This window comes from Sus scrofa, chromosome 3 (assembly GCF_000003025.6).
Source record: "Sus scrofa isolate TJ Tabasco breed Duroc chromosome 3, Sscrofa11.1, whole genome shotgun sequence".
Lineage (NCBI taxonomy): Eukaryota > Metazoa > Chordata > Mammalia > Artiodactyla > Suidae > Sus > Sus scrofa.
In genome coordinates this window covers 106961104-106976308 of record NC_010445.4, presented here as the reverse complement: position 1 = coordinate 106976308, position 15205 = coordinate 106961104, and the positions used below count along the sequence as shown (strand labels likewise).

General features: G+C 38.9%; 1 protein-coding gene across 1 annotated transcript in view; it reads left to right on the top strand.

Annotated features, from left to right (window-relative positions):
* The window catches only part of TTC27 (tetratricopeptide repeat domain 27), a 176923-nt gene that overhangs the window by 22817 nt on the left and 138901 nt on the right, over nt 1-15205 (top strand). Inside the window, 2 exon segments of the mRNA XM_021087655.1 lie at nt 9973-10137; nt 12609-12742. Coding sequence (XP_020943314.1) covers nt 9973-10137; nt 12609-12742 — 299 coding nt within the window.

The window sequence follows — 15205 nt, the reverse complement described above, 5'->3', positions numbered from 1 at the left end:
ATTAAAAAAAATTTTTTTTGAATGCTTGTTGTGTTCAAGTCACTGTGGCAAGTGCTAGGGATATCAATAAACTCAATAGTATAGGGGCTAAAATACTAGGAGAGAAAAAGAGCGTAAAGAGGAGGGAATGACAGCCATTAAAAAAAATAAAAAAGAGGAGTTCCCGTCGTGGCCCAGTGGTTAACAAATCCGACTAGAAACCATGAGGTTACGGGTTCGATCCCTGCCCTTGCTCCCTCAGTGGGTTAAGGATCTGGTGTTGCCATGAGCTGTGGTGTAGGTCACAGACACGGCTCGGATTCTGCATTGCTGTGGCTGTGGCGTAGGCTGGCAGCTAAAGCTCCGATTAGACCCCTAGCCTGGGAACCTCCATATGCTGTGGGAAGTGGCCCTAGAAAAGACAAAAAAAAAAAAAAAATAAAATAAAAAAGAAACCTTGCCATTTGTGACAATGTGACTGGACCTTGAGAGTATCATGCTAGGTCAGATAAATCAGAGAAAGTAAAAAATTGTGTAATCTCACTTATATGTGGAATCTGAAAAACAAAACACACAAACACAACTCATAGATACAGAAAATAAATAGGTGGTTGCCAGAAGGGAAGTAGGTAGAAGGGGCAAAATAGCTGAAAGGGATTAAGAGGTACAAACCTCCAGTTGTAAAAATAGATAAGCCATGGAGACGATCTACAGCAGAAGGAAATGTGATCAATAATATTGCAGTAACTTTGTATGAGGACAGATGATTATTTGACTTCTCAGGGTTATCCTTTCATCATGTATGCAAATATCAAAACACTTTGTAGTAGACCTGAAACAAATATAATATTGTACATCAGATAATGTATTTCAATTTAAAAAAGAGGAAGGAACAAAAGAAAGGATGTGATTAGTCTAAATTTGAGAGACCAGAGAAGGCTTCATTATAGTCAATACTACCTGATTTCAAATCAAATTAACTATGTATTGAATAATGATTATGTCTTTTCTTTGAGTGTTTCTTCCCCCATATTCTTTTTAGGGGAGAGCAAGGCTTAAACTTTGCTGCAGGACCTAGCACAATTCTAAGCATATATAATACTTCAGTAGATATTAATTAAAATGATAGCATGGAAGAGGAAAATAGTTGGAAAGGGGAGAGAGTCAGGAGAAGGATGGAAAAATCAGAGGGGGCAGTAGTAGGAAGTGTGTTTAGGAAATATGGACATCAAGGAGAAGAGGATTTTTTTTTTTCTTTTTTTTTTTTTTAAGAGGAAATGAATTGGAGTTGGCTGGCGCTTTCCTGTGGCTTATGCCTCCCTGGTCTTCATGGCTTATGATGGATACCCTCCATCTGACTATCGAGCATCTTAATGTAGTTTCTTTTTATTTTTTTATTTATTTTATTTTTTTTTGTCTTTTGTCTTTTTGTTGTTGTTGTTGCTATTTCTTGGGCCGCTCCCGCGGCATATGGAGGTTCCCAGGCTAGGGGTTGAATCGGAGCTGTAGCCACCGGCCTACGCCAGAGCCACAGCAACGCGGGATCCGAGCCGCGTCTGCAACCTACACCACAGCTCACGGCAACGCCGGATCATTAACCCACTGAGCAAGGGCAGGGACCGAACCCGCAACCTCATGGTTCCTAGTCGGATTCGTTAACCACTGCGCCACGCCGGGAACTCCTGTAGTTTCTTTTTAGTTGGCATTTTACTCAGGTGACCCAGGCTACCTTTGGCTCTGAAAGTGCAATCTTGTTTATTAATTTTAAGTACTTACATAGTGATTTTTATAATCCAGTCATTTCTTTTTTTTCCCTTTAGAATTCTTTTGTAAAGAAGAACTCCTCCTTATCAGCCAGGACTATGTGATAACCCTTAAACTTAGTTTATATAGGAAAGATAATATGTAGCAAGATGGATATTTTTTCTTTTTTTTTAAATTATTTTTATTTTTTCTATTATAATTGGTTTATTTTCCATTATAATTAGTTTATGCGAGATATAGTCATTAATTATTTTTCTTTCATTGCTAGTATTTTGGACCTAAAACATTTTTTTGGAAACATAAACCTCTAAAAATATAAACCTCTAGAAAGTTGCAAGTATAGTACAAAGAACTTTTTTCCTTCTGAAACCATTTAAGAATAAGTTGTTGAATTGATGCCCCATCGCTCCTGCATGTTTTAGGGTTTTTTTCCTACAAAAGCACTTTTCTATACAACCATAGTACAAACATTACTATTAGGAAATTAACATTGGTAAATACTAATATTTTGGGGGAAGACAGCCATGAGCCAAGCATTCCTTGGCCTCCAGAACCTCATGGCAGCAAAGAAAAAAACTCTCTCCTGGAGCATCCACAAGAGAATGTAATGCCGCCAAAACTCTAGCCTGGTGAGACCTGTGCCCGTCTTCTGACCTACAGATCTGTAAGATGATAGATAATAAATTCATGCTGTGTTAAAAAAAATAACTAATATTTAATTACTGCCATTCAAGATTTGCCTTTGGTCCTCTAAATGTCCTTTTAGCAAAATGATCCAGTCCAGAATCAAGTGTTACATTGACTTGTCATAGCCCTTTAATTTCTTTCAATCTAGGTCTATCACAGAAATCATGCCCTGTTATTCTCATGGCATCCTACCAGATGGTGTATAATTTCAGTTTGTCCTATTGCTAGTGATACTGAGTTTAGTCACTTGGTTAAGTCTTCTTCACTACAGAGTTAGCCATTTTCTCTTTATGTGTGTGTATATTTTTTTTGTTTGTTTGTTTGTTTGCTTGTTTGTTTTGACTGCGCCCATGGCATGTGGAAGTTTCCAGGCTAGGGACTGAACCTGAGCCACAGCAATGACCTAAGCTACCGCAGTGACAACGCCAGATCCTTAACCCACTGAGCCACTAGGGAACTCCTCTTTATGTATATTTTTAATTTTTTTTTTTTTTGCTTTTTTAGGGCTGCACCTATAGCACATGGAGGTTCCCAGGCGAGGGGTCCAGTTGGAGCTACAGCTTCCAGCCTACACCACAGCTACAGCAACTTGGGATCCGAGCTGCGTCTGTGGCCTATACCACAGCTCATGGCAGCACCGGATCCTTAACCCACTGATGGAGGCCAGAATCGAACATGCAACCTCATAGTTCCTAGTCAGATTCATTTCTGCTGCTCCACAACTGGAACTCCTGTATATTTTTAATTTTTAAAACAGCTTTATTGAGATATAACTGGCATGAAATATACTGGATACTAAAATGTACAATTTGTCAAGTTCAAACATATGCTTACACCCATGAAAGCATCACCACAATTGAGATAATGATCATGTACTTAGCCCCCAAAACTGTCCTTGCGCTTCTTTGGAACCCCATCCTCTCGTCCTTACCGATCTTTCCTTCAGCGTCTTCAGGCCACTACTGGGCTGCTTTCTGTCACTGTGTATTAGTTTGCATTTCCTAGAATTATTTAAAAATGAATTCATACAGTCTGTACTCTTTTATTTCTTTTCGTGTGGCTTCTTTCACTCAACGTAATTATTTTGATTCATCTGTATTGTCACATATAACATTCATTTTATTTCTTTTCTTTTTTTTTTTTTTTTTTTTTTTTTTTTTTTGCTTTTTAGGGCCACACTTGTGGCATATGGAAATTCCCAGGCTAGGGGTCTAATCGGAGCTACAGCTTCCGGCCTACACCACAGCCACATGGAATCAGAGCTGCGTCTTTGACCTACACCACAACTCACGGCAGTGCTGGATCTTTAACCCACCGAGCAAAGCCAGTGATGGAACCCTCATCCTCATGGATCCTAGTCAGGTTCCTTAACTGCTGATCCACTAAGAGAGCTCCCTAGTACATTCATTTTATTTATTTTTTTATTTTTTTTATGTGTTAATTTAATTGTGGTAATCATTTCACAATGCATACGTATATCAAAGTGTTATATTGTACACCCTAAAGGTTTACTATCTTATAGTACATTCATTTTAATTGCTGTGTAGTGTTCCATTACATGGAGATACCACAGTTTGTTTATCCGTTCATCTTTTGATGAATGTTCAGATTGCTTTCAGTTTTTGGCTATTACTGTTTGTATTATTTAGTGTGTTTTGGTGGTGTACTTGGAGACCATGGAAGCTTCCTATTCCTCACTAAACTTTGAATATATGTATTTATTAGTTTGGGCTCACAGATTCCTAATTCATTCAGTGGATTATAACTTGTTACAGTCATTGTTTTCATGCTCAGATTATCCCAGATTTGGCCGGTGGGAACTTGTTCAAATTGGACATACCTTTGAACACTTTATTTTCTGACATACAGAGATGCTTTAGCCTCATTTTGTATTTCCTTGCTCCAGCCCTGGAATCAGTAATTTCTCCAAGGAGCTCTGATTCCTTTAAAAGCTTTTCAACAGACATAGCTAGTTAGTATATATGTGTGTATATATAATTACCCGTGTGTATTTGTATCTGTTTCTATTTTTGTCTGTGTTAAAAACCATGAATTTATATCACAGCCAATTCTAATTCAGTATCACAGGGTTTATTTTAGTCTTCTCTCCTCCAAATTTGTAACTCCCTTTAAGAAAACCAGGCTCCCATCAACCTCAGTGTAAGTACTTGTGCAGTCTTCTGTGCTATCAATCTCCAGCCATGTAGGCTGTCTCTTTGACTACCTCCTGCTGTGCTGGCTGCTCCCCTTGGCCTTGACCTCACGGGATACACAGCTTAATCTTTGACCTGCTCTGTTGAATGTTGGTTAAGTTCCTGGCCTTGTTGAGCACACCAGTTGAGACCCCAGCTCCGGCAAACAAATTGCTCTAGTCTCTGACTGATCCCCGCCCCAGCACACTCTGTGGGTGAGCCCTGGAACTTGCAAGCATGTTGGCTGAGGCTTTGTTTAAGTCACCCGTCTGGGTTTTGGAAATGCATAACTCATATCTCAAACTTAGGCAGGCACCCAGCTGAGGCTCTTTGTGAGACTTCATTCCTGGCAAATGTACTAGTTGATCACCATTCAGACCAGGCCCAGCAAACATGCCTGTCAAGTCCCTGACCCTGATCAAGAAGCCCCAATTAAAATTTAACCTTGAAAAGTGTGTTTATATTGATATTTCTGTCTTTTTCTTAAACTAAAAAATCTTGTTCCTAACAATGTGAACATAATTACTTGCTTTACGTATTAAATGTTTCAGTGAGGAAAGAGTAGTCTTTTCAACAAATAGTGCTGGGACAGCTGGGTGGCCACATGCAAAAGAATGAAATTGGACCCTTACCTTATGCCATATCCAAAAGTTAAAATGGAATAGAGACCTTGATGTAAGAGCTAGAACTATAAAACTCTTAGGAGAAAGTATAGGGCTAAATCTTTGTGACCTCATATTTGGCAGTGGATTCTTAGCCTACACCAAAAGCCTGAGCAACAAAAGAAATAGATAAGTTGGATTTCATCAAAATTAAAAAAAAAAAACCTTTTATATTTCAAAGGCTACTGTCAAGAAAGTGAAAAGACAAACCATAGAAAGGGAGAAAATATTTGCAAATTATATACCCGATAAGGAAGGGACTTGTGTCTAGAATATATAAAGAGCTCTGACAACCCAGAGTTGACTTAATTAAGTCACAGCCCAAGTGATTTAATTAAAAAATGGGCAAATGAGAGTTCACATTGTGGCTCAGCAGAAACAAACCCGACTAGTATCCATGAGGATTCGGGTTCGATCTCTGGTCTGGCTCAGTGGCATTTGGGTTAAGGATTCAGGTTAAGGATCCAGCATTGCCATGAGCCATGATGTAGGTGGCAGACGTGGCTTGGATCCAGCATTACTGTGACTGTGGTGTAGGCCAGCAGCTGCAGCTCCTATCTGACGTCTAGCCTGGGAATCTCCATTGGCCACAGGTGCAACCCTAAAAAGCAAATAAATAAATAGGCAAACGATTTGAATGGATATTTACCTAAAGACGTTCAAATGACCACGAAGAACATGAAAAAAAAAAATGTTCACTATCATTAGTCCTGGGCAGTGTGAATCAAAACTGCCATGAGATATCAGTTCATACTCACAAGAATGGCTGTAGTAAAAAAGCCAGATAGTCACAGGTCTTTTGGAGGTCTGGAACAATTGGAACACTGATGGTGGGAGTACAAAAGGGTATAGCCACTTGGGAAGACAGTTTGGCAGTTCTTAAACAGTTAAGCACAGAGTCACCATTGTGATTCAACTCAACTTCTAAATATATACCTAAGCAATGAAAACATAGGTCCCCACAAAACCTTGTATATGAATGTTTATAGCAGCACCATTTGTAATAGCTCAAAGACGGGAGAGTCCATAAGATGATAAATGGGTAAACAGAATGTCATGTATCCACACAGTGGATTCCATTGTAGTGCTATTTACCATAAACAGAAATGAAGTCCTGATATCTATGACATCACAAGTGAACCTTGAAACAGACTGAGTTATAGAAGCCAGTTACAAACGACGATGTAGTATGTGATTTCATTTATATAAATTGCCAAGAACAGGCAAATTTAGAGTCATAAAGTAGATTAGCGGTGTTTAGGGCTATGGGAGGGATGGAGGTAGGAGCGCGATAGTTCGGGATTCATTTTTGAGGTTGTAACACTTTTAAAGTTGACTCTGGTGATGGTCGCACATTTCTTAGAATATACTAAAAGCCACTGAATTGTGTGCGAATTACCTCAAGAGAGCTGGTAAAAAATTCAACCTTGCGTGTTACAGCATAGTGACTATAGTTAATATTTCTGTATTGTATATTTGATTTTTTGTTCATTTTAGCTGCACCTAATGGCACCTGGAAGTTCCCTGGCCAAGGATCAGACCCTGCCACAGTAGTGGCCCAAGCTGCTGCGATGGCAGTGCCGGATCCTTAACCTGCGGCACATTAGGAGAACTCCAATGCACCGTTTTTTCAAGTGTGAAACTGCAGTGTTAGGTTGTGGCCCTTGGTTCTTTCCTGTCTTGCTCTGAGCTGTGTTTTCTCACTTTTCTTTCCACCTAGGGGAGATGTAGTGAGGTAAAACTCAGAAGTTATGTTTTGGTATACTATAACTTATTTCAGGTAATTTATAGTTGTTTCTGTTTTAGCAAACATATCTTGGTGATAAATTCTGCTTTTGACTTGGAAATATTATTTCCCTCACTTTGAATTGTTGGCTAAGAGCTTCCAGGTTTATAGTTATTTTCTCTTGATACCATGAAGATACCATGCTTTCTTTTGGTTTCCACTGTTGTTGTTGTGGATCCAGTTGTTCTTTGTGTGCCTTTTTCCTTCTGCTGTTCTTAAGATCTTCTCTTTGTATTTGGCGTTCTTTAGTTTGACTGTGACTGGACAGAGTGTGGGTTTATCTTGTTAGGGATTTAGTGGGCTTTCTGACTTTGAGATTGTGTCTTTCCATATCTCTGGAAAATTCATAGCCATTCTCTCTTCGAATACTGTCTCTTCTTTATTGTCTTTTCTCTCCTTCTGGGTCTTCAGACATGTTAGAACTTCTCATTTACATCCCAACACTCTCTAATTCTTTCATTTTCTACCTCTTTGTTTCCCTGTATTGCCTTCTGCATAATTTTATTTAGGTCTGTCTTTTAGTTCTTTAGTCTGTCCATTCAATTTTTACTTTTAATTAAAAAGGTTTTTTTGGCCGTGCCTGAAGCATGGGGAAGTTTCTGGGCTAGGGATTGAACCCGCAGCACAGCAGCAACCCGAGCTGCTGCAGTGACAGTGCTAGATCCCCATCCTGCTGCACCACAAGAGAACTCCAAAAAACTTTTTTCGTAAACTATATTTGGTATCCTTTCCAATTTTCCTGGTTGAAAATTTCCTTGTTCGTTTTTTCTAGCATTTTTTTTTTTCTCTTTTGCATTTTAGAGCCACACCTGAGGCATATGGAAATTCCCAGGCTAGGGGTTGAATTGAAGTTACAGCTGCCTGGCCTACGCCACAGCCACAACAATGTGGGATCTGAGCCTCGTCTGTGACCTATACCACAGCTTATGGCAACGCTGGATCCTCGACCCACTGAGCAAGGCCAGGATCGAACGAACCTGCATCCTCATGGATACCAGTCAGATTCATTTCCATTGCGGCATGATGGGAATTCCCACCAGCTTTTCTTGAGTTTGGTTTGCATAGAGGAAATTTATTGAAGGATTTTCATAGAGAGAAGTTCGTATGCCTACCTGCCTTCTGAAGTCAGCTATGTACATCTTGATGTAGTCTGTTTATTTGAGTTAAGAATCTCTTTAAAGGACTGGCAGTATATAGGAAAACACCATCTTGCTTTTTTAGACTCACTTTAATTTCAGTTCATGGTAAGACAAAGGATGTCTGTTTTTTTTTTTTTTTATTTTCTTTTTAGGGCCCTGGTCTGTGGCATGTGGAGGTTCCCAGGCTAGGGGTCAAGTTGCAGCTACAGCTGCCAGCCTATACCACAGCCACAGCAATGCTAAATCCGAGCTGCATCTGCGACCTACACCACAACTCCTGGCAACACTGGATCCTTAACCCACTGAGTAAGGCCAGGGATTGAACCTGCAACCTCATGGTTCCTAGTGGGATTCATTTCCTCTGTGCCACGACGGGCATTCCAGATGTCTGCTTCTTAACTTTAGGTTTCTGTTAGATTATGAGGTGATAAAGTACATTAGGTTTTATATCCTTTTTTTTTTTTTTTTTTTTTTTTGTCTTTTTAGGGCTGCACCTGAGGTATATGGAAGTTCCCAGGCTAGGGGTACAATTAGAGCTGTAGCACTGGCCTACACCACAGCTCATGGTATCGTGGGATCCTTAATCCACTGAGCAAGGCCAGGGATTGAACCCTTGTCCTCATGGATGCTAGTTGGGTTCGCTAACCTCTGAGCCATGACAGGAACTCCTAGATTAGGTTTTATTAACATCATCTGTACAGCTTTGTCCTTGCTCTGCCATGTCCCTCCTCCCCTCTTCCCATCAAGTTTGGATTCAAATTCTGGCTTTACCACCTAACAACTGAGGTAGCCGGCAGGCTGTCCAAGCTCAGTTTTCTAATGAATTAAATGGAGTTAATGTCAACCCTGACGACATCGTGGTGAGAATTTAACACAACATGTGAGATACCTGGTGCTGAGCAGAGTAGATACCTCTTAACATCACTTCCTTTCCGCTTGAACGACAGAAAACTGTTTCTCAGTCTTGAGGCCTTGTAAGTGCATTTTCTGTTCATTCATTTAGCTTCCAATCTTGTGAACTGCTTTGTGAAATGCTGATCTTGTTATGGGAACATTTGTGAAGAATAGTTTGGCAGGGATGTTGGAGAGGGTTGGATGAGGGGACTTGTCAGCCCCCTTTGAAGTATGCCAGCTAGCCCCTTTATAATTAATTTTGATGATCAGCTTACTTCAGATACCATGCATGTCACTAGGCTATTATCCTCCCATCTTTTCATCTCAGGTGTTAGGAGAAATAGAATATTACTGCTAAGCCAATACTCATTCTCTATTTGAAACTTATATTGTCTTTGGTATATATATGGATATAAATCTGTTTCTCCTTTTAAGGGCGAAATGCTTTTTCTTTATGTGGAAAAATGTCTGTAACGGATCTCCTCTTCATTAAATTTTCATATTGTTTAACTCTTTGCAGATTCATTTGGTACGTTGTATCATCACCTTTTGTTGCTGTATTTTCATATAGCGTGATTAAGACCATCTCTAAAATAAGAGGGAGCAGTATTATGAATCATATCTCCTAGGATTATGTGGAATAAAGGAGATAATGTATAAATGTCCTTAGCTACAAACTTGGAACATAGACGGGCTTAGAGAATGTTTGCTATCAACTATTACTTTATGTGTTCTTCACCTTCCAGCTTGAATTTTTTTAGGAGCAGAAACTATGTAATAGCTATACTTCACATATTGTGGACTCACTATTTTATTAATATATTTTTATTCTCATCATACTTTTTAATGTTTCATCTTTTGTCTTGCAGTGATGAAACAGGAGAACCTGTTTGTAGATGATTTAGGGCGATATTTGGCCATTCAGTTCCATCTGGAATGTGCATATACATTTTTATATTATTATGAATATAAAAAAGCAAAAGATGAGTTCAATATTGCTAAAGACATTAGCAGATTACAAATTGATTTGACAGGTAAGATTTTTTACCTTTTGTGGATAATTGATTTATTCTCATGATAAAACAAATACCTATATTGGCAGTTCAGCTGTATTGTATGGCTGTATTTGTTTTCTGTGTCCTCTTTGCTTTACAAATATAGATTTTAAAGATTTTATTTTAAAAGTCCATAGTTTTAGAATAGAATTGAGATTATATATTTTCTTTATTCCTGCAGATGCCCACTTATTTTCTAATCTAGTTAGACACAAGTGAGTAATATATGGCAGCCAGTCAGTACACGAATGAATTTAACCCATTTGGTTGTGGATGTGGGCTTCCCAAGGTCCCTCCTGATGCCCAACTTTAGTTTGGCCTCTCTACATCCCCCCCCACACCTTTTTTTTTCTGGCTGCATCTGTGGCATATGGAAGTTCTTGGGTCAGGGATCAAACCCATGCCACAGCAGCGACCTGAGCCACTGCAGTGACAATACTGGATCCTTAACCTGCTGCACTACAAGAGAACTCTGCCCTTTCTTGCAAATACCACACCCGTGGTTTCCATCCTGCCTTTCTTATATTCCTTAAGAACAGAATTTTTTTTTTTTTTTTTTTTGGTCTTTTTAGGGCCGCACCCGTGGCACATGGAAGTTCCCAGGCTAGGGGTCTAATCGGAGCTGTGGCCGCCAGCCTACACCACAGCCATAGCAATTCGTGATCCAAGCCACGTCTGCAACCTACACCACAGCTCACGGCAACGCTGGATCCTTAACCCACTGAGCGAGGCCCGGGATCAAACCTGTAACCTCATGGTTCCTAGTTGGATTCATTAACCTCTGCGCCATGACGGGAACTCCAAGAACAGAAATTTTTAACTGTTTTGTTTAGATGTTTCTCATTGCCTTAGAACACTGTCTGGAATGCAGTAGGCGCTCAATAAACATTGGTTGGAAAAACAAATCAGTTAAAGAGTTTTCCGTAAAATCTCTGTATTTCTTCTGAATACCAAATAAGAAACTTTGTTTTCCTTCTTTTTTTTTTTATTACTCAGTGAATTTTATTACATTTATAGTTGTACAGTGATCATCAATCACAACCAAATTTTATATCATTTCCATCCCAAACCTTCAGTGCCTCCCCCTGGAAACATTGCTTTCTTTTAATGTATTGTTCTGTCCCTAGTCTCACAATACAGTTGGCATTCAATATTGAAGCATTACTGAAAGTTAGACATCATCAATTGTTTACACCATTTATACCTGGGCTTTGTGAATGCTGAAACAAGCATTCACAGAATGTTGAAATGATTGAACCTATTTGTCCTTCCCAGGCTAGGTCTAGATTACTCTAAGGCCCATTCTTAGTCGCCAAACTCTGAGTTAGTCCTGTCAATGAAATCTTTCAGATATATTATAAGGTAAATATGACTTTGTTTCCTAGTCTGGGATCTTAGCCACCTTTTATTACCTTGTTTGTATGGGGAAAATTATTAAATATCCAACTTATAACTTTTGGAATAATGGCCATGTTTGAGAGTCTTGTATTTGAGAATATAGTTATATGTAAAATAAGTTTCAGAGATTATGTTTTTAAGGGTTTTGGTCCTAAGAGACTCTTTTTGGATTATTGAAAAAACTAATAGCGTAGGACTCTGTATAGTCAGTGTTAACTGTTGGTGTCTTTACTAGCTAGTTCTTCATATTTTTCCCAAGTTAAGACTTGAAGAACTTAAAAATACAAATGTGCTCACAAATATAAAATGAGAATCATGTTATTATTTTTTTCCATTCACCTGAAGACTTAACTATAAAAAAGTAAGTTGTGTTAGACCATCTCAATCGCTATTTTTAGTATATATACCATGTTTAAAAGGTTGTTGTGTAGCACAGAGCCAGACTCATCACAGGATAAAATCCAGACTTTTTGTAGTCAAGGTTCTTTGTAATCTGACTCTCGCCAGAGAAGAGATGTCGGAGCTTTTGTTTTTTCTAAAGCTGTTCTGCAGCAAGTTATTTCAGAAACAAAATGAAAAAAAAGTTCAGTTTTACATGGAGCTAGATAGTGTAATAGACTGTGGGATTTAGAACCCGAAGAGCCTGGCTTTAAGCTCTGGCTCTGATAATGAAAACCCTTTGATACTGAGCAAGTGACTACACTTCAGAACCTTTGTTTTTTCCTTTGTTATATGGTGAGGATAATATTTCTTCTCTCTACAACACTTGATGGGTTACTCTTTTTTAAGGAGGAAGGTAGTTTAATGCAAAAGTAAGTATGTGGAATCTAGTGGCAGAAGTCGTTGGTTTGAGTTCTGGCCCTGTAGCTTATGGCTTGATAAATTTATAAAAAGTCATTTTAAACTCATCACTGGAAACTCAGCTTTCTCTTATTTGAAGTGCAGAAAATATCTTATAAGCTCTAAAGCACTCTGAAAATACAGCTCTTTATGATAGTACAGTAGGTCTGATTGTTGAGTTCATAGACATAATTTAATATATATTTTTTCAGGTGCTTTGGGAAAAAGGACACGGTTCCAGGAAAATTATGTGGCACAACTTATTCTACATGTAAGAAGGGAAGGACCTGTCTGTTCAAATTGTGAATTCAGTCCAGCACCCACTCCTCAGGAATATTTAACCAAGGTGAGTAGGGTCATAAATTTTTTAAATTAGCATCCAAGTCCAGCAGTTTTCCATTGGTGAGTTTTGTAGAAACACTGGGTTGGGTGCAAGGAGGCTTCTTTTGACTCTTCATGAGCTTTTATGAGGTGGCTGAATGGTAAAAAACCCGAAAAACCCAAAACAGAACCCATGTTTAAGCCATTTTTGCCTTAAATAGAGATAAGATGTTGTTTTTCTTCTAGCCATCAGTAAATACGAATGAATAATGCAGTTAGTTATATATTACCGTCCTTGAAAAAATCCAAAAGGCAGACTGAGTAGAGACTTCTTTTTCAAGCAGCTACCTTGTTTTTTCTTCCTGTTGATATTTTCAAATATTGAGAGACTTGAAATTTCTTGGACTTCTTCTAAATATGTAAACAGATGCTCAGAATTCCTTTTTACTTTTTTTCTAATCTGTCTTTAGTTACTCTGTCATTATTGGACGGTTGACCTGGCTACATTCTCTTGCAGCTTAAATTTATAGCTCTTAGTCAGTTTACCTACTTAATAGGCCTTTCCATCTACGTCCATGGAGGCCATTAGCATTTATATTTTCTTACCCCAGAGTCCTCATACCGGTCATTTCTGCTGTCCTTTGGCTGATACTATTGTCCTTAACACCGAGGTTTTGCTACTCTTCATTCCAGAACCTTCAAACAAATTTACGAGGTGCATTGAACACTAGAATTCTATTCTGTACTGAAAATAGTGTCAAGGGTAGGGGCTGGCGAGATGGGAAGGAAGACTGACAGCAGTAAGGGGTCCTGAGGAAGGCCTTTGATGAGAGCATGTACCTCCTGGGCTTGCTTCAGGTTTTCGTTGTTTGCTTTTCTGATAACTTTGGGGTGGTGGTGGGGGTTAGCTGTTGATTCTAAAAGGGGAAGGAAGGAAGGGAGGGAAAGGTGGAGAAACTCAGGGGTAAGTCTGCACAGGGGGCAGCCTGGACCTCCTGAAGTAGGAGAAGCTGAATGCGTGTGTACTGCTTTGTTGATGCTGGTCCAGGGACTGTGTTGATACCTGCTGCCATCCTCCATTTACAGACTCTCCTCCTTCAGCCTCCTGTTATAACCTAAGTCACTTCCTCAGTCTTAGATTAACTATCACAAGTCTGGTTTTCAAGACATCGCATAGCATCAGTGAAAAGGGATTTAGTTCTGCAATATAAGCATTTAATTCAGTAAGGCATTATTGATTGTTTATGTGGAGTTCTTCTATTGAAAATTGTCTTCTTTGATTATAAATAGGATATGATTATTATGAGAAATGTATAAAATTATGTATAATTTAATACAGAATATTTAATCCTTCATATTTGAGATATCTTCAGATAATTTTATGATTCTCATTAATTACTTCAAGGTAGAAAATACAAATTACGTTATGTAGGTATGGATTTTATCGGGACAGCTGTATCCTCATGGGTGAAAGGTAGACTTGCTTGTTTGATTAGTTGTGTATCATATTTCCTATGTCAAAGATACTATGAGATTATAAAAGTCACCATCTGTTTAATAACCACTATTCAGGGAAAAAGGAGCAGTTTTATACCAATTGTAGTGAAAACAAAACATATCTTAATTAGCAGTGTTGCAATTTGAAAAATATATATTAGGATTGAGGAAATACAGTGACTTTATTGCCAGGAAGAAACATAGTGTTTCCCTTTGGGCCTTCCTAGATTTTTTTTTTTTTTTTTGGATACATCCACAGCATGCAGTGGTTCCCAGGCCAGGGATCAGATCCGTGCCATAGCAGTAAACTACAGCAGCCACAGCAGTGATAATGCCAGATCCTTAACTTGCTGTGCCACCAGGGAATTCCCTAGATTTTTAATTTGTTATTAATGGGGAATTACATAGCCTAAAGCTATTGGACTTTAGGGTTTAATAAGCCAACAGTTATGAGCAAGCCCAATGTGCAAACCAGAGGCACAGCCTCTGTTCTATATTGTTCAATCATGGTCGGGGGGTTGCACAGTGTGAGGAGAAAGAATAGGTTAAAATTGTATATTCACAGAAAACACGGACACATACACGATCAACATCACTAATTAGAAATAGACTTTAGGAGTTCCCGTCGTGGCGCAGTGGTTAACAAATCCGACTAGGAACCATGAGGTTGCGGGTTCAGTCCCTGCCCTTGCTCAGTGGGTTAACGATCCGGCGTTGCCGTGAGCTGTGGTGTAGGTTGCAGACGTGGCTCGGATCCCGCGTTGCTGTGGCTCTGGCGTAGGCCGGTGGCTGCAGCTCCAATTCGACCCCTAGCCTGGTAACCTCCATATGCCACGGGAGCGGCCCAAGAAATAGCAAAAAAAAAGACAAAAAAAAAAAAAAAAAAAGAAAGAAATAGACTTTAAATGCTGAATGTAGTGTATCTCACAAATTGGATAAATTATGTGCCAATTTTTTCTTTTTTTTTTTTTACATTAAGCAGTTTATTAAG